General features: G+C 35.4%; 2 protein-coding genes across 2 annotated transcripts; one reads left to right on the forward strand and one right to left on the reverse strand.

Annotated features, from left to right (window-relative positions):
* The first annotated feature begins 3171 nt into the window (after positions 1 to 3171).
* Positions 3172 to 10727, forward strand: LOC135846428 (constitutive coactivator of peroxisome proliferator-activated receptor gamma-like). The gene is made up of 9 exons (XM_065365519.1): positions 3172 to 3514; positions 3596 to 3962; positions 4536 to 4808; positions 4894 to 5119; positions 5208 to 5528; positions 5599 to 5774; positions 5879 to 6085; positions 10181 to 10276; positions 10371 to 10727. The coding sequence occupies exons 1-9, from the start codon at positions 3423 to 3425 to the stop codon at positions 10542 to 10544; spliced, it is 1932 nt and encodes a 643-aa protein (XP_065221591.1). The 5' UTR covers positions 3172 to 3422; the 3' UTR covers positions 10545 to 10727.
* A 1323-nt stretch (positions 10728 to 12050) lies between these two features.
* Positions 12051 to 24967, reverse strand: LOC135846433 (FACT complex subunit spt16-like). Its single transcript, XM_065365529.1, has 18 exons — positions 24592 to 24967; positions 24357 to 24461; positions 23943 to 24260; positions 23558 to 23704; positions 23314 to 23468; positions 23107 to 23221; positions 20549 to 20697; positions 20261 to 20447; positions 20000 to 20182; positions 19702 to 19900; positions 14213 to 14390; positions 13857 to 14099; positions 13628 to 13766; positions 13346 to 13534; positions 13128 to 13265; positions 12862 to 13022; positions 12563 to 12755; positions 12051 to 12477 (listed from the first exon to the last, which is right to left on the reverse strand). Exons 1-18 carry the CDS (start codon positions 24658 to 24660, stop codon positions 12223 to 12225), a joined length of 3123 nt encoding a protein of 1040 aa, XP_065221601.1. The 5' UTR covers positions 24661 to 24967; the 3' UTR covers positions 12051 to 12222.
* Positions 24968 to 26813: the final 1846 nt, after the last annotated feature.

Below are 26813 nucleotides of genomic sequence, written 5' to 3' on the forward strand. Positions count from 1 at the left end.
ACAAAGATTAAGTTGATAATCATTCAAATAGGACGGAGTTCTCACGTTACGTCTCGGACGGTTAGATAAAGAGAACGTAGTAGGTTGAGGAGGTGCGAGGGGATTAATGTTGGATGAAGGAGGTATATTCGAAGACGATGGTGTAGATGTTGGTACATCGCTTACAGTCGAGGACGATGAGACAGATGTAGGAACATCGCTCACATCAGGAGAATCTTTATCTCTCATATACACGCGCGTTTCGTTATCTTTCATGTACACACGCGTCTCATAAAAATCTACATCACTCGTTATCTCCTTTTTATTTTCACTAAAATCGTACATGCAAAAACCGTTAGGAGAATATCCGATGAAACAACATTTCTTTCCTTTATCGTCTAACTTTCCATCTCTTTTGATATCTGGAATACGAACAAAACCAACACAACCAAAAGGCTTTAGTTTAGAATAATCAGGAAATTTTCCGTACCAAAGTTTGGCAGGAACTTGATTATGTTTCGGAATCCTATTGAAAGAGTAAACTACATAACGAAGAGCATACGGCCAGAATTTCTTATCTAAACATGCACTTTTCAAAACTGCTCGAGCACGCTCACACAAGGTACGATTTAATCTCTCGCATTTACCATTACTTTCAGGTGAATAGGCCGTTGTAAATTCATGAAAGATACCTTTTTCTTTACAGAAATTCTTGAACTCTTCCGAAATATACTCACCACCATTATCACTCCTTAACCTCTTGACTCTCGTATTCAAAGTATTCTCAGCTAATGCAACATACTCTTTGAACTTTGACAACGTTTCGGACTTATTCTTCATCGTGTACACATAAACAAAATTGCTAAATTCGTCAATAAAGGTTACAAAGTATTTTTCCGCAATAGGAGAACCAGTTATTTCACAAACATCCGAATGGATTCTAAACAAAAGGCTATTTGCACGAGTGTACGATGTATCTGATTTTGGTAAAGAAGAACGTGGTCTTCGGGACTGTTTTGAAACTTGACATTCATCACACGTTGATAATGATTGTAAGAGCTCTTCACTAAAGACACCCTGTTTGGAAACTAATTTCATCTCAGATTGACCTGGATGACCTAAACGAAGATGCCACAAGTCCGCACTAGGCGGAACAGTTAACAAAGCACCGCTAGGGTTATCAATAAGCTCAAAATCCATAATATACAAATCATTAATCAATGTACCAGTAGCTAACACTGTGGTATTTTTCGAAATCGTAGGCGTATCATTCTTAAAAGTGACAGTAAATCCAGACTTTTCAATACATCGAACAGAGAATAACGTATGAACTAATTTCGGCACATAATAAACATTTTTAAAAACACAAACAAAACCCTTATCTGTCTTAACACGTAAAGTACCTACTTTAGTCGCTTTTAAACTTCTACCAGCCTCTGCTATCGTGACATTCATCGGAACACGAAGAGTAATAGAATTTTGCAAAATATCACGATTTATCATATGGCGCGTTGCACCACTATCAAGAGCGCCTGATATTTTTCCATTACAAGAGCCAAAATCAGAATTATTACTAACAGACAAAAAGGCGAATTCGTTGAAATTTTCAGTATCAGCGTGACTTAGGTTTGCACTACCTTTCTTATTCTTAAGCTTAAAGCAATCACTTTTAATATGACCATGTTTCTTGCAATAATTACACCTAACATTACGACGATTATTACCAGAGCTACCGTTACTACCACTATTATTATTACCATTAGCATTAGCATTATAAGTATTCGAATTCGAATTTCTAAAATTACCTCTACCACGTCCACGACCTCGGAAATTACCTCGAGACGAATTTGGAGCGTATAATGCGCTGGAAACAGGAGTCTCATCTTTGAATTTTTCACTAGGATCAGTCGTTGATGCGGTAGGTTCAGAAACTTGAGAAGCAGAAAGTTGATAATCGGAAATCGTAGACGTTGCTTTATCCCAATCATAGTCGGCGATATGGCTTTCAATATTAGCTCGAATTGGGAGGAATAGTATCGGTAGTGATCGAAGTAACTGCAAGATAAACTGTCTGTCTGGGGTAGAATCGTTGAGTTCGCGTAATCTATTTGCCGTTGATCTGAATTGTACGATATAGGAACGGAGATCTTCACAAGTTTTACCTTTGTAACGATATGCATATAATTCGTCACGAAGAGCAGACATACGGGCATCCGACTTGCTTTGGTAATTTGTTTCCAAAGCATCCCATAACAATTTCGCGTGATTCTTTCCATGAATTATATGGGTCATATTTTGGGCAAGATGAGCGACGATCAATTGTAAACACGAATCGTCACTAGTGATCCAAGCTTCGGTACGAATGGCAACACTTGGAATAGGTTGGAGAACAATATCAAGTACATTTTCTTTCTTCAATAGAATTAACATTCGAGTTTTCCATGTGTCGTAATTTGTTCCATCAAATGGTCTAATGCCAGTATATGTGACGTTGGCAGGATCAAACATGATGACAAAAGGTAACTTGATCGCGACACGAAAAAATTAATTAAGACAGTATACAAAACGGAAACAAAATAGAAACAAAATTGGGCTTGATATAAAAAATTAAAACTTTGACTAGAACACACAAAATAAACGTTACTCTGGGCCCATAACCTTTGTTGTGCAAAAGTAACCATGAGATATGTACACGAGAAATAAAGTAGATAAAGTACCGTATACGAGAACGTTGTATTACATATTAATCGTACAGATACATTGTAGGTACAGAGAATGAGAAACTACTTAGAGGTATAGAACAGTGTTGCCATTTGGTACAACAGTTATTCCATTGATGATGAAAAATTGAAAAATGAAAACTTCAGAGAATAAAGAAAGAACAGGAACACAGTCAGAGGAACCAATATGAAAAATTAATCAAAATGGCCAACGCTATGAGAAATACTTCAACCCATAATTTTCAATTCCAAGAATTGTAAATACTTAAGCATTATAGAATCAGTAATTATTCAACAAACTAACCAGAAATATCATTATCAGTAGTAATTAAATATGAATTGTTTGTAAAAATTTAGCTAAAATCATTCAAACTTAATAGGTTGATAATTGATAAATGTACCATAATATGGTACCTACTACCTACAGAGTGTGAGCTAGTTGGACTAAGAACTTGGAATTTGGATGAGTCAGAATAAATTCGAGGAATTGTACGGACATAAAACGTGACGTTTCCATTTTGTTCATGGTGGATTTAGATTATTAAGCTAGACCATCAGTGTGTGCAGTCATTCGGTCTACCTAACTCAGCTCGACCGCTCGACCACGTTTCAATCTGTCAAACGAACATCTAGCATTATTTTCATACGTCTTTCTTCTGTTTAATTGTTTTACTATTACTAATCAATCGCGAGTATTCGAACTGAACTTGGAATTATCTTACGATGGGTGTTCGAGGATTGCAGACGTTTTTGGAAGAGTATTGTCCCTCAGCTTGTCGTACTGTCAATATCACCGAACTAGCTAAAAAGTATAAGTAAGTATATCGTGTTTTTCAATATCACGTTGCCATTTTTCTTCGTACCTAATCAAAAATCACTGCTTTATTCATGCACAGAAACGAAACCGGAAAAGATGCAGTTATAGTATTGGACACCCAGACGTTTTATTGGCCATGGTGCAAAAATCTGGACTGGGTTATCGGATACGAAATACAAGAGTACTTGCATCGTCTACGAACATTCATCGATTCCTTTCAGAAAATCGGTGTGAAGTTAGTCTTTTTCATCGGTGGAGTGACCGTTGAGAAGAAAAGGAATAGGTGGCTGAGTCGTAAGACGAAGAATCTGAAAAATACTCTGGAATTGTGCGATCTTCTCAAGAAAGGATCGCGTACGAAGTATATTCCAGATGAATACGAATCGTTGCCGCCGTCGATGGGTGTAATTACATCGATGTTATTGAAACATGTTTTAAATTGCGAGGTAAGATCGTAGGTATGTTTTCGAGGGAATGGATGGTTTCTGCTTCAACTTAATTACACCTATATATTGCCATTTTGTCCCTCGGTGGCGTAGTAGGTAGAGCCGCGGACCTCCGTTCACGAGGTACCGGGTTCAAACCCAGCTACAGAGGCAAGCTTGTGCGTGTAATTAAAAATCTTTCGTGCAATTATCAACATTACACGCCAAGTACTGGGGGACTACCAGTTATTAGCCGAGCTAACAGATAATGCACGTCATCTGTTAGCAGAATCAAAAAGCTGAAACTGGTTCGAGCGTCTATAGAGGTCAACACTGAGGAGCTCAGGGTCTCTAAACTACCCGGCTAGCTCCAAGGTGCTTGTGTAGATGTCACTAGTAAGCAACGGGAAACTACTAGTGGAAGCTCAAAAATAAATTCCCATGAGATACGTCATCAACGCGATAGAGGCAACACCAACATAAAGGATGTTAGCCCAAATACCCAATTCGGCATAAGGGTACGCGTTGATTTGTACGCGATACCACCACGAGCGGTTATACGACTCGATGATGATTGCCATTTTATATTTACAGGTTTATATGACGATCGAAGAGTGCGATGAAGAAATACTCGCTTATGTGCATGAGAACGAATGTATGGCGATTTTCACCCAGGATACTGATTTCATCGTGAGCGATATCAACAAATGCAAGGTTTTATCGTCGAGAAAATTCAACCAAAACAGAATGACCACTCTGCTGTATGATGGAGAAGCATTGGCGTCTAGTTTGAAAATCAGAACTGATCAGTTACCTGTATTTGCAATCATGGCTGGAAACGACTATATCGATTTTGAAACCTTGAAGGTAGCTTATGTGTACCATAAATATGATAACCAAAGCTGTAATAATTCATAGTGAATGGTAGACTGAAGATTATCTTATATTACAGAGTGTACATCGTTCGCTATGTGGTGTACGACGCGGAAGAAGACCTGGATATAACGTCCTCATGCCTGCCATTGGTCAATATATCAATTCACTATCCAACCAGTCGATCGACAACGTATTGGAAACCATCTGCTTGAAGATATTCGGAAATACAAATAGATCAGCGTTAGATTTGGTGAAAAGTTCGTACAACGGTTATCTGTTGCAAAAGAAATGTGATGATCCTGGTAAGTAATTCATTAGATATGTATTTCTGAATTAGACGAACCAAATAGATATGTACATAGTATCTTATATCGTGTCAATGATTCGCAGAGCTAACAAATCCGTCAACTAAATGGTCCGAAATATTGAACGCAGCTCGAGACCGACATAGAAATACCATCGCACCGTCTTACATTTGGGGTATTTTAAAAGATCAATTTTTCGAGCTCGGTGTAGCGTTCGAAGACCTTAGAAAACCATTCAGCGAGCAAATACCGAGTGCTGTGGTTACACGAGTGTTTAGACAACGAATGTATGGAATTTTAATGTACGAATACGAGCCTTTGAGCGATGTGAAAATTGAAGAATGGTGCGCTGAGCATACGTTGAGTTATCAGCAGCCAGTACTCGTTAAACCTACAATACCAACTGGTAAGAATATTATTTTCCCCCTATCGTTAGATCATCCAGTGTTATTTGTTCGTTATCGATTTTTTTTTAGTTGAACACCCGGGACTGCTTCGATTATGGAGCGATGATAAGAATAAGGACGAACTCAGCGAAATTAAATGGAAATTATTCTTGTGGTGTATTTCCCCGAACCTTATCTCGATCGATGATTGGCGTCTGTTGACTGCTGATTTGGTAGCTGTTTCAGCGACTTTATTTTATCTTATCGTGAGTATTTCAATTTATCTGCCATGCCATTCGAATCGAATGGTTGTGAGTAAGGATATTCAGGCGATAAATTAACTCGTGCATTATGCCTTTTGACAATGTAGGAACAAAAATTCGTCGATGAAGACGAACTAAATGCGGTGATTGCAACTTTAGCTACCTACTCGTTGTACAGCAGGGAGAAATTGAACAGTTTGGATTATGGCGTTCATAATCCAAGATGTACTCATATTAGCATTTGTGTGATAAGAACTTTTACGTTCGTTGTCACGTTAATGGCTGCAGTTGGATATCCGGTGCCTCTTTCCAGCGTAAGAACCTGTTTTACTTTATGTTTTAGTCCACCTACCTATCTTTCTTTATTAGCCTACAGTCCTACCAGCCAAACGTGCTCTATAAATCGATTTTAAGGCCCAAAAAATTAAGTTGGATTTTTGTTAGGGGTCTGAAAAGGTGAGAAAAGACTCATTTTGGATTTTCGCAGGTGTCCGATATCAAGGGGGGGGGAGGGTACGATCATGTTATTTGGGATCATTGAAAAAGGTGGCATGTGACCCATCAAAGTGGGTTAAAATTTTGGCAGACGATCAAACATTTTCCATTAAAAATGTTTTGAGTACGTTTTGAAGAATCTTCGGGGTGACCTATCAAAATGAGTAGAAATTTCGCGAGAAATTCAAAATAACAACGAAAATGTTATTTCAGATTTTCAGTAGGATTTTAGGGGTTATAATGGACTTAATCATGTTTCCGGAGTTTTTTAAATAGCTGTCACGTCATGTGAGTCGAAAATGAGGCCATGATTTTCGGAAATTTCTGCTAAAGTGCCACATGAGTCATATGATCTTACAAAATGAGATTAAATTTTGCGATAAATACAAATTTTTCAACGAAAATGATCATTGAGCATTTTGGAAGAATATTGAGCCCACAATTGGGTAATTGTTGAGATTTCTAGGAAATTAGTACAGCATTTCTTTTCATGTACTGGCTCATTTGGATGGGCTGCGGCCTGCAGGATACTTTTTCATTTCTATCTTGGAAAATTTACCACGTTTCGCTCTCAAAAGTGTTCAAAATGGCTCAAAAAAGTTTTGGTGGGAATTTTTGTTTGATTTTTCCTCCTGGTAGGTATTAGTTGAACCATTTTCGATAGGTTGCAAGAAGCCATTTTTAAAAATTTCGAAAACCATGCATGACCCATCGTCGAAATGTTTAAATCTCTCGCGAAATTTTAACCCATTTTGATAGGTGTGACATATTTTTCAAAATCTAGTTTTGCGATCAAAATTCTTCAAGAGTTCAAAAAAAAAAAAATTTGGTGGAAATTTCTGATCATCTGGAAAAAATTCAACCCTATTTGATATGCCGAGTAACACTTTTTCAAAAGTCCCAAAAATCATGATTTCATTTCGACGTCAGAATTTTTCAAATTTCAAAACTGCTTAAAAAAATTTTCAATGGAAATTGGCAAATTTTTTGCCGAAATGTTGACTATTGGCCATTTTGAATTTTGATGGCTCTTGTGACACTTTTATCGAAAATCTCGACCAATTAATGAACTCAGAATGTTTCAAAATTGCTCGAAAGAAGTTCTCATAAAAATTTTTGATTTTATGCTGAAATTTTGACTCATATTGATAGATTGCATGACACTTTCTTCAAAAGTCTGACAAGTCATAATCTCAAGTTGGCTTCAAAAATCTTCAAAACTGCTCAAAAAAATTTTAACAAAAATTTTGTTCGAAAATCCTAAACATCATAACCTGATTTTGGAGTTGCAATCGCATTTCATTTTTTCAGAAGCCCCAAAAATCATGATTTCATTTTGATGCCAACATTTTTCAAAACTGATCAAAAAAATTGTGATGCAAATTTTTGGTTTTCAGCCAAAATTCCAACTTTGTCTGATGAGTCTTGGAACTTCTAGCTCAAAATTCATTTTCTTCAAAAAATATTTCAATTTGTCGCACAATATTTTAACCATTTTGATTGGTCGACTGGTCGTGTGGTCGTGTGACACTTTTTTTTAAAATTTTCGAAAATTATGACCCAATTTTGGGCTCAAAATTGTTCAAAAATGTTTTAAAAAATTTTAATCGGACTATTTTCTTTTTCCTGAAAACGTTTGAATAATATTCCGCTATGTTGTTTATTATTTAAAAGCTTAAAAGTAATAGTCGGGGAGTTTTTTCTTAAAGGGGGAGTCCTAAGGAACATTTCTAGCCCTTGTACTCAGAAAATAAAGTGGCCTACTTACAAAATGGCGACCATTTTGATTGACAGGTCAGCAGAAATCACAGATTTTGCGTTCCAACTAGGACTTGCACAAAATTTTTCAAATCGTACAAAAGTAGATCGAAAGATCATGCAAAAATTTATCACCTGTCAAAATTTTAAGTGCTAAAGTGCGTTTTTCGATTTTTGGTGAATTTTTGAAAATCAAATTCAGGTCAAAAATGAGGGAAAAAATCAAAATTTTACCAAATTGACCAAGAGAGCTGAAATCTGGGATATAACCCTATTTTCGACATGCCAAATCGATTGGAAACTGTTTCAAACCGTTTTGAGCAGTTCTGGAGCCTCCAGCAGATTTTTAGAACTCGAAATTCCCTCAAAATTTCATCAAATGGAGTTGGATAACCGAAATTTACTCCTCAAACTGATTTCAATTCGCTACAAAGTCAATTGCGAGGGAATTTAAAGTCGTTTTGAAGCCTCTAGCGATTTTTTGAAAATTATTGGAGCCTCCAGCAGATTTTTGAAACTTGAAATTTCTCCAAAATTTCATCAAACGGAGATGGAAAGTCGAAATTCATTCTGCAAACTAATTTCAATACAATACGAAGTCGACTGCTGGTGGATTTCAAGTCGCTTTAGAGCCTCCAGCGACTTTTTGAAAGGTCGTATGACGCTTTTTGGAAAATTGAAATTTTCAAAAAGTAGCTGAAAGCTTCAAAACCATTTCGCACCTCGGGAGTAATAAGGTCACATCTCAAAAAAGTAAAATTTTACAGGAGAGCGATTTTCTTTTTTTAAAAAACTTGATACATTAATACATTATTTTCATCAGCTTATAATTTGAGGAATGAATAGCATCTCATTTTAAAGATTGGGTATCTTACCTTCATTTAGCATAAGAATAATTTGAAAAATAAAATCTTAAAGAGGAAATATTTCAATGTTTGGAAAACATTTTGAGTTATAACCTTTCATTAAAGTTGATGTGGAGGCGAAAGGAAGCGTCCAAAAAAAATTCCATGATAACAAAGTTGTAGAGAATTAAATTTCCAATCGACATGATGTCGTTAGTTTTTTTCTAGAGTGCTTAGTTTTTGAGTTTTTCTCAAAAAACAAAAATTTCATTATATGTGCAAATTCCTGAAAAGTGATCAATTTAAAAAAAATTTTCCATTTGGTACAAACCAATAAAAAATGCACTCCTTGTGACTATTTCTAACTGACAAACATTCAAAACAATCAAAACTATTCGTTAACACTTTGTATGTACAAAATTTGCTCAAAAAAGGTGGAGTTTTTTGAGATGTACCCTTTTAACTCCAAACAACTTGCAATGTTGTTGAGATTTTGAGTTAGGCCATTTGCGTTTTTTAAAGATCTAGATAATGTACCCAACTCAAAGTGTTATTTTTGGTTGTGGGGGGGGGGGGGTCACACAAACCCCAAAAATGCAAAAACATCAAAATCAATTTTTTTTGAGATGTGACCTTATTATTCTCGAGGTGCGATTTGAAACCACCACGTAGTCGACTTCATATCGCATTGAAATTAGTTTGCGAAGTAAATTTCAGCTTGCCAACTCCATTTGGTAAAATGTTGCGGGAATTGAATTTCAAGTTTCAAAAATCTACTAGAGGCTCCAGTAATTTTCAAAAAGTTGCTGGAGGCTCCAAAACGACTTGAAATTTACCTGCAGTTGACTTCGTAGCGCATTGAAATTAGTTTGCAGAATAAATTTCAACTTTCCAACTCCATTTTGATGAAATTTTGTGGAAATTTCGAGTTTCAAAAATCTGCTGGAGGCTCCAGAACTGCTCAAAACGGTTTGAAACAGTTTCCAATCGATTTCGCATGTCGAAAATATGGTTATATCCCAAATTTCAGCTCTCTTGGTCAATTTGGTAAAATTTTGGTTTTTTCCCTCATTTTTGGCCTAAATTTGATTTTCAAAAATTCACAAAAATCGAGCCACTTTGTAAGTAGGGCCACTTTTTTCGAGTATAAGGGCTAGAAATGTTCGTTAGGACTCCCCCTTTAAGAAAAAAGTTGTCCCGGTAGATCAGCACGGGGGGGGGGGTGTAATAGATCTTAAGCGGGCTCCCCGCGACTATACAAATACATACCTACGTAATCTAAATCATGAATTCGTGCCGATCTTTTCGCAGGACTTGGTTTATTTGAAATTCGAAGCGAAGCTGTTTCAAATTAAATTCAAGGAAATGATCGAAAAGAAAAGCGTCGAAGAATTGTGTGAAAATAACGTAAGTATACGATTACGATTTACGATCAATTGAGTGGATGCATTGCTTCAAATGGCTGGTTGTTTTGATATTTGACGTATAATTTCTGCCGCAGGAAAAATCGATTGAAATATTCAATCAAATGAAAAATGTCCTCGGTCCAGCTTTTGGAAAAAGTTCAGTAACGGAATCAGAAGGCAAAGGTTCCGAAAATCGAGCCGACGACGGTGATAAACAATCGAAAGATGATGACCTCGCAGCAAAGTTAGCTGAAATGAAAGTATTGTAATAATAACTCGAGAAAGCCGAATTTTTCAAACTTTGTTACCTATTGTTTGTTTAGTCAGTTCTTATTTTATTGTATCGGTTTTCTTTTTTATCCTATCGTTTTTTTAGTTTTTAGATAGATGGTTTTTACTCGTATTTTTACCTATTGTAAAATTTTTCTACAATAATTTTGAATTTTTAGTCAGTTATTTTCATTTTTTACGTATACTTAGTTATGTCAACGGATTAATTATCTTCGAATTGATGAAATGATGATTCATAATTTGAGATAACTTCCTGAACCTACTCAACCTGCAATGCATAAAAGTGGCGTTATTTTTGATACTCGCCATATTCCGTAGTATTCTGATAAGAAAAATTAACTTTGATGAATTGAGTTTACTTGCGAACTGAACTTTGAATGAAAACTTTGTTCGTGAACTTACACAGTGAGTGAACAAATAAGCAAAAAACTCCATTTTTAAACCAGGTAGGTATCAAAAATTCAAAGGTGAATCGTAAGTTGTGCACTCGCAAAAAAGACCGTTTTTTTAAAACACCCTTTCGTCTGGCAGGAGAAAAAATTGAGATGGCAACAGGCAACACTGGTTTTCAACCCTTATGAATTCCATCCCCACCAATATACAGCGATTCGCGTAAATTTCGAAAATTTCCACACAAACGGGGAAATTTTTGATTTTTTAGATTTTTTCAATTTTGAAAAAAGCTGGCCAAAAAGCCACTTTTGCGGTGTCACTCTCAAAATCGGCTCAAATGTAGATAACCTCGTTAAACAGATCGAGTGTAATATAGACAACTCGATTTTTAGCTGCCCAACTTCATATTCACGCCTTCTGGAGCGAATTCAAAATTCTGGAGAAATTGAAAAATCGCACTGGAAGCTCCAGAATGACTGAAAATGGTGAAATTTGGATTTGGGTACTTAATATTAGTTTTGGGACTCATTTTGATCATTTTTATTGATCAAGTACGTACTTTTTCAAAAGAAAGCAAAAATCACCAAAAACTGTCAATTTTGAAGTTTTAAAAATTCGCCAAAAATCGAAAAATGAACTTGGGCAGCTGAAAATTTGGTTTAGGGGATTGTCGACTATGCTCTTTCCAAAAATCGCGGTCCCGTTCAAATCGGAGTGTGACACCTCAAGAGGTTCCCTTGTCAGAACCTGTTCTTTAAAAGTTGAAAATTTGCAAGACTCAAGAGGGGCTCAGAATTATTCTTCAAAAATATCTTAAAATTATTTTCATAGTAATATTTGGATTTCTCGCGAAATGTCAACCCCAAAAATCATGACCACCCCTCCCTACTTTGACCTCTGTCCCCTAAATTCCTCTGAAATGGTCAAAAAAAAAGTTTCAACAGTAATTTTTGATTTTCTGCCGATATTTTAACCCATTTTGATTGGTGTAGCCGAGAGGAGGGAGAGGGAGGCCATAACTCCTCCCCCCACCCTTGCGAGCGAAAATTTGTAATAAAAAAAGCAAAACTGGACGTTTTTTCGTTTTCTAACTAATTTTTTTGAAAAAGAAACAAACATTTCGCAGGAAGAAATATTTCTTCCGCGTTCTATTTTTATAAAAAATGATTAAATCTAAAATACTCGTATTAAAAATTGAAAAAAAAACACTTATCAATAATACATATTAAAATTCAACCTCTGAAACAAAGTACAAGCTCAAACTCACATAAGTTTCTGTTTCTTTGACGAATGCGACGATGAGGATCGAAGAGACGAAGAGCGATGTGAGGATCGTGACGACTCACGATGGCGCTTATCGTGATCGCGAGACGATTTCTTGGGTGATGATCTACGATGGCTTTTGCTTTTCGAACCGTCTTCGGAGTTTGTTCCTCCTCCTTCAGAATCGTCTTCTTCTGCTTCATCACGTTCCGAGTCCGACCAGTCTTTGGCGGATTCTTCGCTCAAGTCGCTGGGCTGTGAAAAATACAAACAATGAATTCAAACCAATAACGATTTTTCGAGAACTTGCTCTTTTTCGATGATAGGTAGGTATACTTACTTCGTAGGCTTCGTCTCCGTCTTCGTCGCTCGATTCGTCAACGGCGCCTCTTTCTTCGGAATCTGATACCGGGTCTAAGAAAGTCCATCCTCCTTCTTCGTCGAAAAATCCTTTCGGATCTTTCAAGATCTTTTTCATAATCTCGGGCCAATTCAAGTTATCCGAACGTTCCGAGTATTTTACGTCACGTGAGCTGCGAAACGATGAAGATGAGAAAAAAAATACGATTAATCTTCGATTAGATAACTAGATATGTTTTCTTTGGACGAATGTAGGTACCTATTAATTAAGCAACTTACTTTAACCATTCTTTAACATGATCGAGCTTATTCATAGGAATAGCATTCACCGTTACGACTTTCTGACGATAATCTTTTAATACGAATAGCATGTCAAAATTCTTCAAACTCAGTTCAAAGTGCACCAACTCGACATCTCCGAGAGTTATGACAAATGGGGGCTAGAACAATAAGAAAATAAATTCATTTTCATTGACATCAACGTCAAATGGCTTCATAGTAAGGAGTAAATCGATCACATAGGTAATTAATTATAATATAGGTACCCATTCAGTTAAATTTACGAGACAGTCGGTGGTTGGTAGTAGTAAAACGGTACCGGTACTTCTGTTTGCTGCTCCGACGAATCCAAGGTCTCGAAATGGAGAATCAAAGTCAACCTTCTTCTTCGTCGCTGCTTCGACCTATCAAATCAAAACGTTCAAAATTGGTTCATAAATAACGAATTGTTGTTGTTGTTTTTTTAAATAATTGAATAATGTACTTTTTCAGTGAAACTCTTGAAAGCTGTTTTCAACTTGAAACGAAGTTCTCTTTCGGCTTGATCAGCGGAAAGATCGTCACGATCGCGCATATGCTGATTTTTTCCTAAATCGGTGACTTGTTCTCCTACTTCGGTATAGAACTGTACGTCTGAAAATTTCTTTTTGTTTTTACCGAACATGATGGCATTCTATAACGAAAAAAAGATCATAAGAGTTAGTTTTTTCAAAAATACATTATAAGTCAGGTACCTCGAGTAAATTTCAATTTAAACATAAGCTACCTTCAGATGGAAATGCAACAATATGATCGCTTCTCTGTCACCAGGCTGGAAAAACGCGTGTTTAATGTTATTATACAGTATGTCTACTTTGTCTCCTTGAGCCGACGTGTACCGGAACCCATTAACGTGAGCTTCCAAAGTACCTGAAACCCAAGATTGGAATATATGAGAGGCATTTTGATTGAATCTGTTCGAGTAGGTATTTCCAAAACCAAAATACAAGTAATAGGTACCTTTCATTCCTTTTTTTCCAATAGTAGGTCTTATGTATAAATCTTTCAACTTTGGGTTTCCTTGATTCGACGAAATAATTAGAGTATCTTGCTCGATCAAATCTTCCTTTTGTTTCTCCTCGACTTCTCTGGTTTTGAATTTCTTTTGTACTTCTTTAATCAGACTGAAGGCGTTGTTCAGGTTCGCAGAAGGGGTCGCTGTTTCATCAGGTTGGCGTAAATTTTTACTACGGTAAGTGCTGTAATAATGCAAATTCGATGTTACCTCAAAATTCATAGATTAAATCACAGAAGTGCCCGATAATCGATTAGGTAGATATTAAAAAACTTGGAGTATTCAACGTTATCTTACACTTCTTTCGCGAACTGTGATCCTTCTCCTCCGGTCACTGTGGCTCCAGAATGGAAGAAATTAATACGCAAGTAAGTGTAATCACCTTCGACGCTCTGCGAGATGTTCTTTATCGTCGATATATGGAAAGGAACAGGTAGACCGAAAATAGGTAATATGACGGTTTCGTATTTCTTGTCTGTGAACATGAGAAAAGATATAGGAGTATAAAAGCCACATTTCATACATTTATTAAATAAATTAGTTCGGCATAATATGACAACAGGAGTAATTGCAACCCCTCCCCCCCTCAGATCCACTGGGACAACTTTTTTCTTAAAAGGGACATCCTAAGGAACATTTTAAAGTCTACTTGCCAAAAAACAAATTCGCCCTACTAACAAAATGGCGGCCATTTTGATTAACTGGTCGGTCGAAATCGCTGATTTTGCTTTCCAACATAAGACGTAGATCGAAAGAACATGCAAAACTTCATCACCAGCCAAAATTTCAAGTGCTAAAGTGCATTTTTCGATTTTTGGCAAATTTCAAAAAAAAAAAAGAAATAAGGGCCAAAAATGAGGGAAAAAACGAAATTTTACCAAATTGACCTAGAAAGCTGAAAGTTGGGATATACCCTATTTTCGACCAGCCAAATCGATTGGAAACGGTTTCAAACCGTTTTGAGCTATTCTGGAGCTTCCAGCAGACTTTTTGAAACTTGATATTTCCACAAAATTTAATCACATAAAGTTGTAAATCCGAAATTCACGCTCAACTGCGACATGAACACGCTATTGAGTCGACTGTTGGCGAGTTTAAGTCATTTTGGAGACTTCAGGGACTTTTTGAAAGTTCTTGGCGTCTCCAGTAAATTTTTGAAACTTGAAATTTCCACAAAATTTCATCCAGTGCAGTTGGAAAGTTGAAATTCATTCTGTAAACTAATTTCAATACGCTATGAAGTCGACAGCAGGTAGATTTCAAACCGTTTTGGAGCCTCCAGCAACTTTTTGAAAATTACTGGAGCCTTCGGTAAATTTTTGAAATTTGAAATCAACACAAAACTTCATCAAATGCAGTTGATAAAAATTTCAATACCGAATACGCTATGATGTCGACTGTAAGTGGATTTCAAGTCATTTTGAAGCCTCCAGCGACTTTTTAAAAATTCTTGGAGCCTCCAGCCAATTTTTGAAACATTATGATTTTCACAAAATTTCATCAAATGAAGTTGAAAGAAATTTCCAAACGCTATAATGTCGACCGCAGGTAGATTTCAAGTCGTTTTGGAGCCTCCAGCGACTTTTTGAAAATTCCTGGAGCCTCCAGTAGATTTCTGAAGAATGAAATTAGCACAAAATTTCATCAAATGCAGTTGAAACAAACTTCAATACGCTATGATGTCGGCTGCTGGTTAATTTCAAGTCGTTTTGGAGTCTTCTGTGACTTTTTGAAAATTCCTGGAGCCTCCAGCCAATTTTTGAAACTTTGGATTTTCACAAAATTTCATCAAATGCAGTTGAAAGAAATTTCAAAACGCTATAATGTCGACCGCAGGCAGATTTCAAGTCGTTTTGGAGCCTCCAGCGAATTTCTAGAAATTACTGGAGCCTCCAGTAGATTTCTGAAGTATGAAATTAGCTAAAAATTTAATCAAATGCAGTTGAAACAAATTTCAAAACGCTATAATGATAATGTCAACCGCAGGTAGATTTCAAGTTGTTTTGGAGCCTCCAGAAACTTTTTAAAAATTCCTGGAGCCTCCAGCCAATTTTTGAAACTTTGGATTTTCACAAAATTTCATCAAATGCAGTTGAAACAAATTTCAAAACGCTATAATGATAATGTCAACTGCCGGTAGATTTCAAGTTGTTTTGGAGCCTCCAGCAACTTTTTGAAAATTCCTGGAGCCTCCATCCAATTTTTGAAACTTTAGATATTCACAAAATTTCATCAAATGCAGTTGAAAGAAATTTCAAAACGCTATAATGTCGACCGCAAGTAGATTTCAAGTCGTTTTGGAGCCTCCAGCGACTTTTAGGGTATTACTGGAGCCTTCGTTCAATTTTTGAAATTTGAAATTAACACAAAATTTCATCAAATGCTGTTGATAGAAATTTCAATACCGAATGCGCAATGATGTCGACTGCAAGTGGTTTTCAAGTCGTGTTGGAGCCTCCAGCAAGTTTTTGAAAATTCATGGAGCCTCCAGCCAATTTTTGAAACTTTGGATTTTCACAAAATTTCATCAAATGCAGTTGAAACAAATTTCAATACGCTATGATGTCGACTGCGGGTAGATTTCAAGTCGTTTTGGAGCCTCCAGCGACTTTTTGAAAATCCCTGGAGCCTCCAGCAGATTTTTCAATCCTCGAAATTTCCATAAAATTTCACCAAACAGAGTTGGAAATCCGAAATTCAAACTGCACTTGCATTCAAATATCTACTGCAGGCTCCAGTAATTTCCAAACAGTCGCTGGAGGCTCCAAAACGACTTGAAACCTACCTATAGTCAACTTCAAGAAGTATTGAAGTTAGTAGTACCTAACAGCATGAACTTGAGCTTTTTAACTGCAAGTTTAAAAAATCTGCTGGAGGCTCCAGTAATTTCCAAAAAGTCGCTGGAGGCTCCAAAACGAGTTGAAATCTACCTACAGTCGACTTGACAGCATGTTGAAGTTTGATTTTGGATTTCCAGCTCAGTTTGATAACATTTTATGAAAATTTCGAGCATTGAAAAATCTTCTGGAGGCTCCAGTAATCTCCAAAAAGTCGCTGGAGGCCTCAAAATGACTTTAACCCAGCAGATGTCGACTTAATGGTGTGTTATGTCGCCTTTATGATAAAAATTGTCTCAGAAGTTCGGAGACAAAATTTCAAACGCTGAAGTACATTTTTCGATTTTTGGCAAATTTTAAAAAAATTAGATTTAAGCCAAAAATGAGAAAAAAACCCGAAAATTTTACCAAATTGACATAGAAAGCTGAAATTTAGAATATACCCCATTTTCGACCTGCCAAATCGATTGAAAACTATTTCAAACCGTTTTGAGCAGTTCTGGAGCCTCCAGTAAATTTTTGAAACTTGCAATTTCTACAAAATTTCATCAAATGGGAGTTGGCTAGCCGAAAGTTGATTCGGATAAATTTTGTGGCATTTTTTGAAAAACAAAAGTTTCTAAAAATCTGCTGGAGACTCCAAAACGGACTGAAACTGCCTGAGATCCACCTCAGAATAGTGTCAAAAATAGGGTGTCTGTTTGGTAAAATTTTATGGAAATTTCGAGCATTGAATAATCTGCTGGAGGCTCCGGAAATTTCCAAAAAGTCGCTGGAGGCTTTAAAACGACTTGCAATCTACTAGTAGTCGACTTCATAGCGTACTGAAATTAGTTCACGGAATGAATTTCAGCTTTCCAACTGCTTTTTATCAAATTTCAAGTTTCTAAAATCTGTTGGAGGCTCTAGGAATTTTCGAAAAGTCGCTGGAGACTCCAAAATGACTTGAACCAACCTGCAGTCGATTTGATAGCGTATTGAAATTGGAGTACACAGTAAATCTTGGATTTCCAACTCTGTTTGGTAAATTTTTATGGAAATTTCGAGCATTGAAATATCTACTGGAGGCTCCAGTAATTTCCAAAAAGTCGCTGGAGGCACCAAAACGACTTGAAATCTGCTTGAAGTCGACTTCGTAGCGTATTGAAATTAGTCACAGAATAAATTTTAGCTTTCCAACTGATTTTGATGAAATTTAGTGGAAATTTCAAGTTTCGAAAATCTACTGGAGGCTCCAAGAATTTTCAAAAAAGTTGCTGGTGGTCACAAAATGACTCAAACCCACCAGCAGTCGATTCAATAGCTTGTTTGAATTGGATTGCAGCGTGAATTTCCGCTTTCCAACTTCACTTGATGAAAATTTGAGGAAATTTGAAGTTCCAAAAATGTGCTGGAGGCTCCTGAACTGCTCAATACGGTCTGAAATTGTTTCCAATCGATTTGGCAGGTCGAAAATAGGGTATGTCCCAAATTTCAGCTTTATAGCTCAATTTGGTGAAATTTTGATTTTTTTTCTCATTTTTGGCCTAAATTTGATTTTTAAAAATTCACCAAAAATCGAAAAATATATTTTAACTGAACTGGCCATGCTTATAGGAAATTTGACGTAGAATTATTTTAGTTCAATCACTTTTTTCCCTCTGACTCTTCATTTCGGCGATTTACTTATACAAAAAACGTAGACTGGCAAAGGTTAATGACCTCTTTTGGTTTGGTAATAAAATTATGCTTTTTCGCAATTTTGGTAAAAAAAATGATACTTTTGAACAGTTTTTGGAAAATAATGCTATAAAATTTCTTGCAAAAAACAAAAATTTTTAGTGATTTTTGAAAAAGTCAGACTTTTTGGAAAAATAAGACTTTGACAATTTATTGTAGCAAAAAACAACTTTAATAAAATGATACCTTTTCTCATTGCCGAATAAATTGTAATTTTTCGCAACTTTTGTGAAAAAATCCAGGCTTCCGGACAGTTTTTGAAAATGATGAAACTTAGTGGAATTAATTACGAAAAAATAAAAAAAAATTGCCATTTTACTAAAAACCAAAAATTTTTATTAATTTTTGAAAAAATGAGAATTTTAACAATTGCTTCCAAAAAATGCAATTTTTATCAACAAAAAAATCGAAATTTTAGGGGACAATTTTTGAAAAGAGTAAGACTTTGAATTTTTAGCAAAAAGGGACCATTTTTAGCCAATATGACTTGGATAATTTTAGCCAAAAGCAGGACCTTTTGGGAATTGTCAAATTTGTTAAAGAACGAGAATTTTAATCAACTTTTGTCAAAAAGCTAGCAAAAAAAACTAGATCTTTTGGCAATTTTTGACAAAAATGAAAACATTCTTTCGCAATGTTGAAAAACGTAAGACTTTCAGGACAATGTTTTGAAAAACATTGGGACTTGATTTTCTGGTAAAAAGAGAGAGACTTGAACAGCTCTTGAAAAAAATGAGGCATTGGAGCGAGAATTTCAATTTTTAGCCAAAGGTAAAATTATGACAATTTCAGCAGAAAGCAGGATTTTTTTGGAAATTGCAGCAAAAAAATTATCCTTTTTCGTAGTTTTGGTCAAAAAATAATATTTTTGGAAAAAATGACACAATGCAATTTTTTGCAAAAATCGATAATTTTTGTTAGGTAATTTTTGAAAAAACGAGAATTATCAATTTTTTGGCAAAAAGCAAGACTTTTTGGGAATTATTGTCAAAAAAATGGTACTTTTTGGTGATTTTTGTCAAAAAATGGAGACTTCTGAGCATTATTGAAAAAAAGCAACGCAACGTTTCATTTCGGTAATTTTCATCAAAAAGCAAGACTTCTAAATAGGTAATTATGTAGTGGCAAAAAAACTCGCAGGAATAACGCAAAAATTGCATTTAACCAATTCCATTTGTCATTTGACATCTCTAGTCCCCTACTATCAGTCCAATAAATATACCAACTCACCGACAAATAATTTGAGCTGTTTTACTTCGATATCAGCAGGCATTTGATCATAATTTTGATAAGATTCGTTGGATTTCTTGACACGTTCAGTTTGCGTTCCACTGGACTGTCCTAATAAACGCTGACGAGCCTGTTCGTTTAATCTAATCGATAATTCTTTCTGATGTTGTTTACGTTTCTCTTCACCGGAAGTGTCTTTCTATAAATAAATAAAACCGAGATCACCCGATGACCCGATCAATATTTTCAATCCACTACGAACACTTATAGATATAGATCTACAAAAAATACGACTTACTCTCAATTTAGACTCGAACCCAGCGGATCGTTTACCACGCCTGAGATTTCGTGGTTGTTGAATTTCAGTTTCTTTTTCACTTTCTTCTTCTTCATCGGCCGATTCGGTCTCTTTTAAAAATATTCCGACGTTTTTATTTTTAATTTGTTTGTTGGAATTAGTCAATACGGTAGCGGGACCATCCTATCAACAACAAAAAATCACGTTAGTATGGATGGAAATGAAAAAAATGAACTAGGTATTGAAGTTGCGAAACACTACCTCATTTACGACCACAGTGTCTCCAATGAATAGAGAATAGTTTTTATTTTCTCCACTATCGGCATCTTTGTTGATGAGGTTGGATAACCCGACGCATAAATTATAAACTTGGGAATTTCTAGCACAGGATGTCGTCTTGGATGTAATACAGAGGGAATTTTCACGGAATTCGATACCAGTAACGAATCTACGAATTAAAACATAGTCAAACAAAATCACCTCACACTTGACAGTGAAACAAATTGTACCAATTTCAAGAGTATACCTATAGGTAAACAATAAACATACCCGAAATTTGACGTTAAATTTTCAACCAGCGAGGGTTTCTTTTCACGAGCGAAATCAATACCGCTATTGTAAACGTCGCATAATCTGGTACCGGATTTTAGAACCGATATAAGGTGTTCTTGGAGATCGACCAAGAAGTTGTAGTTTTCCTGAAAGTGAGAAATTGAACTAATAAAATGAATCGAGAATTAATAAAGTAGGACGTTGATAGTCCGGCATATGACAATAGGAATAAATTGCAACCCCCCTTCGATCCTCTGGGACAACTTTTTTCCAAAAGGAGACATCCTAAAAAACATTTACAAGCAAACTTGCAAAAAAAAAAAGTTGGCCTTTTTTTGCAAGAAACTTAATTTGAATCATTTTTTTAAAAATACCTACGTCTAAAAGAATAATTTTTTGACAAAAAATTTTTTCAAAAATTGCCCAAAAATCTCGATTTTTTGACCTACAAATCGCACTTTTTGGTAAAAATTGCTTAAAATGTTCAGTTTTTTAAAAATTAAAAAAAAGTTTTGGTTTTTGGCAAAATACGAGTAAGTAGAATTATGTTTAGTCAACTGCTGGTGAGTTTGAGTCATTTTGGATCCTCAAGCGACGTTTTGAAAATTGTTAGAGCCTCCAGCAGCACATCTTTCAATGCTCGAAATTTCCATAAAATTTCACCAAACACAGCTAAAATACAAGAATTTTCAAAAAGTCGCTGGAGAATCTAAAACGACTTGAACCCACCTGCAGTTGATTTGATAACGTGTTGAAATTGGAGTGCAGACAGAATTTTGGATTTCTAGCTCTGTTTCGTAAACTTTTATGAAAATTTCGAGCATTGAAAAATCAGCTGGAGGCTCCAGTAATTTCCAAAAAGTCGCTGGAGGCTCCAAAATGACTCGAACCCACCTGCAGTCGACTAGATATGCATGTTGGAAGTTGAATTGTGGATTTCCAGCTCAGTTTGATAACATTTTATGGAAATTTCGAGCATTGAAAAATCTTCTGGAGGCTCCAGTAATTTCCAAAAAGTCGCTGGAGGCTCCAAAATGACTTGAACCCACCTGCAGTCGATTTGATAGCATGTTGAAGTTAAATTTTGGATTTCCAGCTCAGTTTGATAACATTTTATGGAAATTTCGAGCATTGAAAAATCTTCTGGAGCTCCAGTAATTTCCAAAAAGTCGCTGAAGGCTCCAAAACGACTCGAAATCAACGTACAGTCGACTTGACAGCATGTTGAAGTTTGATTTTGGATTTCCAGCTCAGTTTGATAACATTTTATGGAAATTTCGAGCATTGAAAAATCTTGTGGAGGCTCCAGTAATTTCCAAAAAGTCGCTGGAAGCTCCAAAATGACTTGAATCCACCTGCAGTCGACTTGATAGCATATTGAAGTTGGATTTTGGATTTCCAGCTCAGTTTGGTAACACTTTATGGAAATTTCGAGCATTGAAAATTCTTCTGGAGGCTCCAGTAACTTCCAAAAAGTCACTGGAGGCTCCAAAATGACTCGAAATCTACCTACAGTCGACTTGACAGCATGTTGAAGTTTGATTTTGGATTTCCAGCTCAGTTTGATAACATTTTATGGAAATTTCGAGCATTGAAAAATCTTGTGGAGGCTCCAGTAATTTCCAAAAAGTCGCTGGAGGCTCCAAAATGACTTGAACCCACCTGCAGTCGACTTGATGGCATATTTGAAATTTGTTTTTGGATTTCAAGCTCAGTTTGACAACATTTTATGAAAATTTCGAGTATTGAAAAATCTTCTGGAGGCTCCAGTAATTTACAAAAAGTCGCTGGAGGCTCCAAAATGACTTGAACCCACTTGCAGTCGACTTGATGGCATGTTGTAGTTGGATTTCCAGCTCAGTTTGATAACATTTTATGGAAATTTGGAGCATTGAAAATCTTCTGGAGGCTCCAGTAATTTCCAAAAAGTCACTGGAGGCTCCAAAACGACTTGAAATTTACCTACAGTCGATTTCATAGCGTATTGAAATTAGTTTACAAAATAAATTCCGGCTTTCCAACTACATTTGTTGAAATTTTATGGAAATTACGAGTTTAAAAAATCTGCTGGAGGCTCGAGAACTGCTCAAAACGGTTTGAAACCGTTTCCAATCAATTTGTCAGGTCGAAAATAGGGAATACCCAAAGTTTCAGCTTTCTAATTCAATTTGGTAAAAATTTGATTTTTCTCCCTCACTTTTGGACTGAACTTGACTTTCTAAAATTCACCAAAATTCGAAAAATGCATTTTAGCTCTTGAAATTTTGACCAGTGATGAATTTTTGTAAGCTCATTCGATCAAAGTTTGTCCAATTGAAAAAAATTCGAACGAATCCTATGTTGGAAAGCAAAATGTGCGATTTCGACCGACCTGTCAATTAAAATGGCCGCAATTTCGCTAATAGGGCCAATTTTTTTGACAAGTTTGCTTTGAAATATTTCTTAGAATGTCTGGATGTCCCTCTTAAGAAAAAAGTCAACCCAGATGATCGGAGAAGGAGGGCGATATTCCGGACTATGACGTTCTCGTTCAAGTATACTGATGGAATACGAACTTGTACTGAATCATTAGGGTTCACCAAGACTGTTCTGACCATATTGGAGCAGTACATTTTGTATCTAGCTCCTAAAGAACATATAATTACTCCAAAGTGAAGATTGTTTTCATCGCTGAAACAATACGCAATAAGGAATAAATAAGTTATCGAGTGTATTGAAACAAAGTACATACTCGTATTCACGTAATTCTTAGGAATATTTACCTCTGTGCAGAGAATTTCAAGCTATAGTTACCACCACTTTGGATAATTGGCGGATAACATGTAGTCAACTGAGTCGTATCAACGTTGCTGCCCACGTATTTCTTATCTGCCATGGCGTCCTCGACTTCATCAGCCAATTTCGAATGTTTTACTTTCTGCAATTGCCAATATAGGTGAATCAAAATCAAATTCAAGTTTCGCGATCGCTTTGAAGAAGAGTAAACTTTATAGGTACATGACTTACTCTATCAGAATCGACGATAACCCAGATTTGGTCTCTCAAATATTTTTGGTAAACGTTGACAGTGATCTGGCACGCTTTTTTGATCACAGATAGTTCAGATTCTTCCTTGACACTCAATAAACTGGCCAAAGCATTACTAATATCGACCTAAAGAAACCAAACACCATACAACAATAGTAATTAATAATTGTAGCTTATCTGGTAACCCTGCACCTGTACATAGCGTAGAGGTGCAGTTGAGTTTTATTTCAATGTTTTATTAATTATTCGATTAGGTACACGTTACCTGATAAAAATAGTATTTATAGAAACATTACACGATTTAGGTACCTCGTCATAATACAATTAATACGAGTAAGTACATATTAAGTAAAAGTGAACTCACGTTTTCAAAGTTGTGCTCTTCCAAAGCTTTCTTCCACGATTCGACTAACGGTCCTGGGAAATCGTCTTTAACAAATACTCCCAATGATTTCCCTTTACCGCTAGCTTTCAAAGCGGCGATCATTTTCTCGAAGTTATCTTTCTCCGAATCTGGACCATCTTTATTCCGGACGAGTAATTTGACTGGAGGGATTGATTTATCTTTGTGTTGCTGCACTTGACGTAAGAATTCGATTTTCTTCTTGCTAGCCAAAAACTGAATGCATTTCTCGGAGAATATCATGATGACGTCGTTGATTTCGTACCCAAGTAACCAGATCTGCGTATATATTTCATCATTATAGTTTATAAATAAACTTAGAAACGTACGAGTACGAGTAAAACAATAATGCAAACTGTAGGAATGAAAGTTTACCTGGAGTGACAACGATTTGCAATATAAAATGTGGTCATCGCTACCGACTGAGGTACAAATCGAATCAACTTTGGGGAATGGTTCTCCACATTCGGTTTTGCCTTCCTGTAGACAATATAATTATATAAAACGATGGTATTTAGATACAGAAGCATATCTAGTATCAGAATAAGCATGTAATATAATTGAATCGAATGGCTTAACGATGATAAAATGTGTATTAAAATATACGTACTTTCCAAGCTGAGTATAAGATTTTCATCCGCTTGAAGAAGTTATCTCGATCGAGAGGGGTAGTAGACATGGTTATGGTTTGATGATGGTTGATGGAACGGTGGAGACAAAGAACATCGAACTGATCGAACCTTTCAACGTGACGATTTAAAAAATACTGACGCAACGATACGAAATGGAAATGAAATATGCGGAGGCCGAAGGGGAAGCCGCGAAGGACACAATTCCAAGAAAAAGAACAAAGAACTGAATAATGCTTGCACGAAATGACGACTGATTAACAAAGGACGCGAGTTCAAACTGGCTCGGTGCTTGGCTAGTCGGGTAGTTCCTTAATCTCTTCGTATCGCTTTTGCTTTATAGAACTAGTATTCTCGACAGCCAGGAGTGCATTTCAGAATTAGGACCCAGGGGGCAAATCGAAGAAAAAAGGCCCAAATTTGAAAAAAAAGGGACCAAAGTCAAATTCTTCATGTGACATATCTTGAGACATGTTTACTGAGGTGCTGAGTGCGAAAATGCACTCCATTTTCACCAACATGCTTCTCCAATTCTCCATATCTCATTATCTCGTTGAAGGAGCAAATACATTGTTGGATATTAAGTTACTTGAGTGCTCAAAAAACATTTTCTTTGTACGAAGGAATCTATCTATCTATCTATCTATCTATCTATCTATCTATCTAAGTATCTATCTATCATTATGTATTTTAATTGTAATATGTAAAAAAAGAATTTTGAAAATATTTGTCCAGTCGATGAGCCTCTTCCACACAAGACCGATTTTCTCTCATTTTCTTCTTAAAATGTTTCTTATGACGGTATGATTACCTATGATAGAACATTTATTTGGAATTCAAATATTATTTATAGTTCTAATTTATTCATTTATTTTGTTAGAATGGGTTTCGTATTGGTTCTTATTTGTTATTATTCGTGATTCGTGTAAATGAAAATATGAATGAACAAAATACAAATTTTATTTAAAGAAATAAATAAAACGTACCGAAGGCAAAAGAAAAATCAGAAAGAAAGAATTAAGAAATGGAGAAAATTGAAGTTGGTTTTGAAAACGTGAAAACGAAGATAAAAAATAGAAAAAAAATCAGTAATTCCTTCCCTCAAGTGTAATATACCTATAGTTAAGGTACTTGAAATTGAATAAAACGATGAAGAATGAAAGGGAATGAAAAATGAATGCATGATGAATAAATATGAGAAAACGAGCAAAAAAAATAATAGGTAATAGGAAAATAAAAGCATAGAAAAATTATGGGAATTGATAGATTGAATGAATATAATTATTGAAAAACATGAAAAAGAAATCAAAAAAAAATAATGAATAGGTAAGACTTGGCAAAACAAGAAAATATGATCAGATTTAGAATCCACAAAAATCTGCTTGCGTATATGTAAGCTTTTGAAATAATGGATTTTGGATTTTAGGTAATTTAAAAAAGAAGACTTTTGAGGTTTTGAAAGTAAAAACAAACACAAAAAAATTTTAAAACCAAATCAATCATGGAAAAACTTGATTGATGTTCAAAAAGCAAAAATAAAAACTGAAATCGATTCCAAAACCAAGAAAAATTCCAAAAATTGAAAACTAGAACATCAAATATGTATAAACGGAAATTAATTAGTAAGTACTTACATAACAAATGAAAAAAATAAATAAAAAAAAAACATCGAGAGTTAAAAAACTTTAAAATGAAAGGAACTTTCAAAATCCGAAATTGAACTTGAGAAAACAATAAAATGGAAAAAAAACTTGAATTTCTAAAAAATGAAATCGATCTTGAAAAACTGAATCACAACAAAACAAAAGAAATAAAACCGAATTGAAAACCAAAACCAGGAAACGATTATAAGAAAAGAAAACCTAAAAACAAAAACTCAACTTCTTGACATTTTAGAAACAAAAGCGATCGTGAAAAGAATGAAACGAAACAACAAACGAATATTGATTTGAGAACCAAAAGCAAGAAACAAACTTGAGAAAACAAAATGGAAAAACATGAACATGAAATTATGGAAACGAAATCGATCGTGAAAAAACTAAATCGAGACAAAGAACTGAAATCAAATTGAAAATGAAGAACCAACAAGAAAAACTGCAAAACTATTAGGTATGAACCAAAATTAATGATATCAAAATGACGTAAAAATTAGAAAAAAAAAATCAAATGACGAAAAATTGGCATTGTACTGTCCTATCAAACT

This window comes from Planococcus citri, chromosome 1 (genome assembly GCF_950023065.1).
Source record: "Planococcus citri chromosome 1, ihPlaCitr1.1, whole genome shotgun sequence".
NCBI lineage: Eukaryota > Metazoa > Arthropoda > Insecta > Hemiptera > Pseudococcidae > Planococcus > Planococcus citri.

Excerpts from the sequence above, each read along its gene's own strand:
- LOC135846428 (XM_065365519.1), top strand. The coding sequence starts at position 3,423 with ATGGGTGTTCGAGGATTGCAGACGTTTTTGGAAGAGTATTGTCCCTCA. Across the intron at positions 6,086-10,180 it reads ATCCGGTGCCTCTTTCCAGC|GACTTGGTTTATTTGAAATT; the intron begins GTAAGAACCTGT and ends ATCTTTTCGCAG. Across the intron at positions 10,277-10,370 it reads AAGAATTGTGTGAAAATAAC|GAAAAATCGATTGAAATATT; the intron begins GTAAGTATACGA and ends TTTCTGCCGCAG.
- LOC135846433 (XM_065365529.1), bottom strand. The coding sequence starts at position 24,660 with ATGTCTACTACCCCTCTCGATCGAGATAACTTCTTCAAGCGGATGAAA. Across the intron at positions 23,705-23,942 it reads AAGAGCACAACTTTGAAAAC|GTCGATATTAGTAATGCTTT; the intron begins GTGAGTTCACTT and ends TGGTTTCTTTAG. Across the intron at positions 14,100-14,212 it reads TCACAGTTCGCGAAAGAAGT|CACTTACCGTAGTAAAAATT; the intron begins GTAAGATAACGT and ends GCATTATTACAG.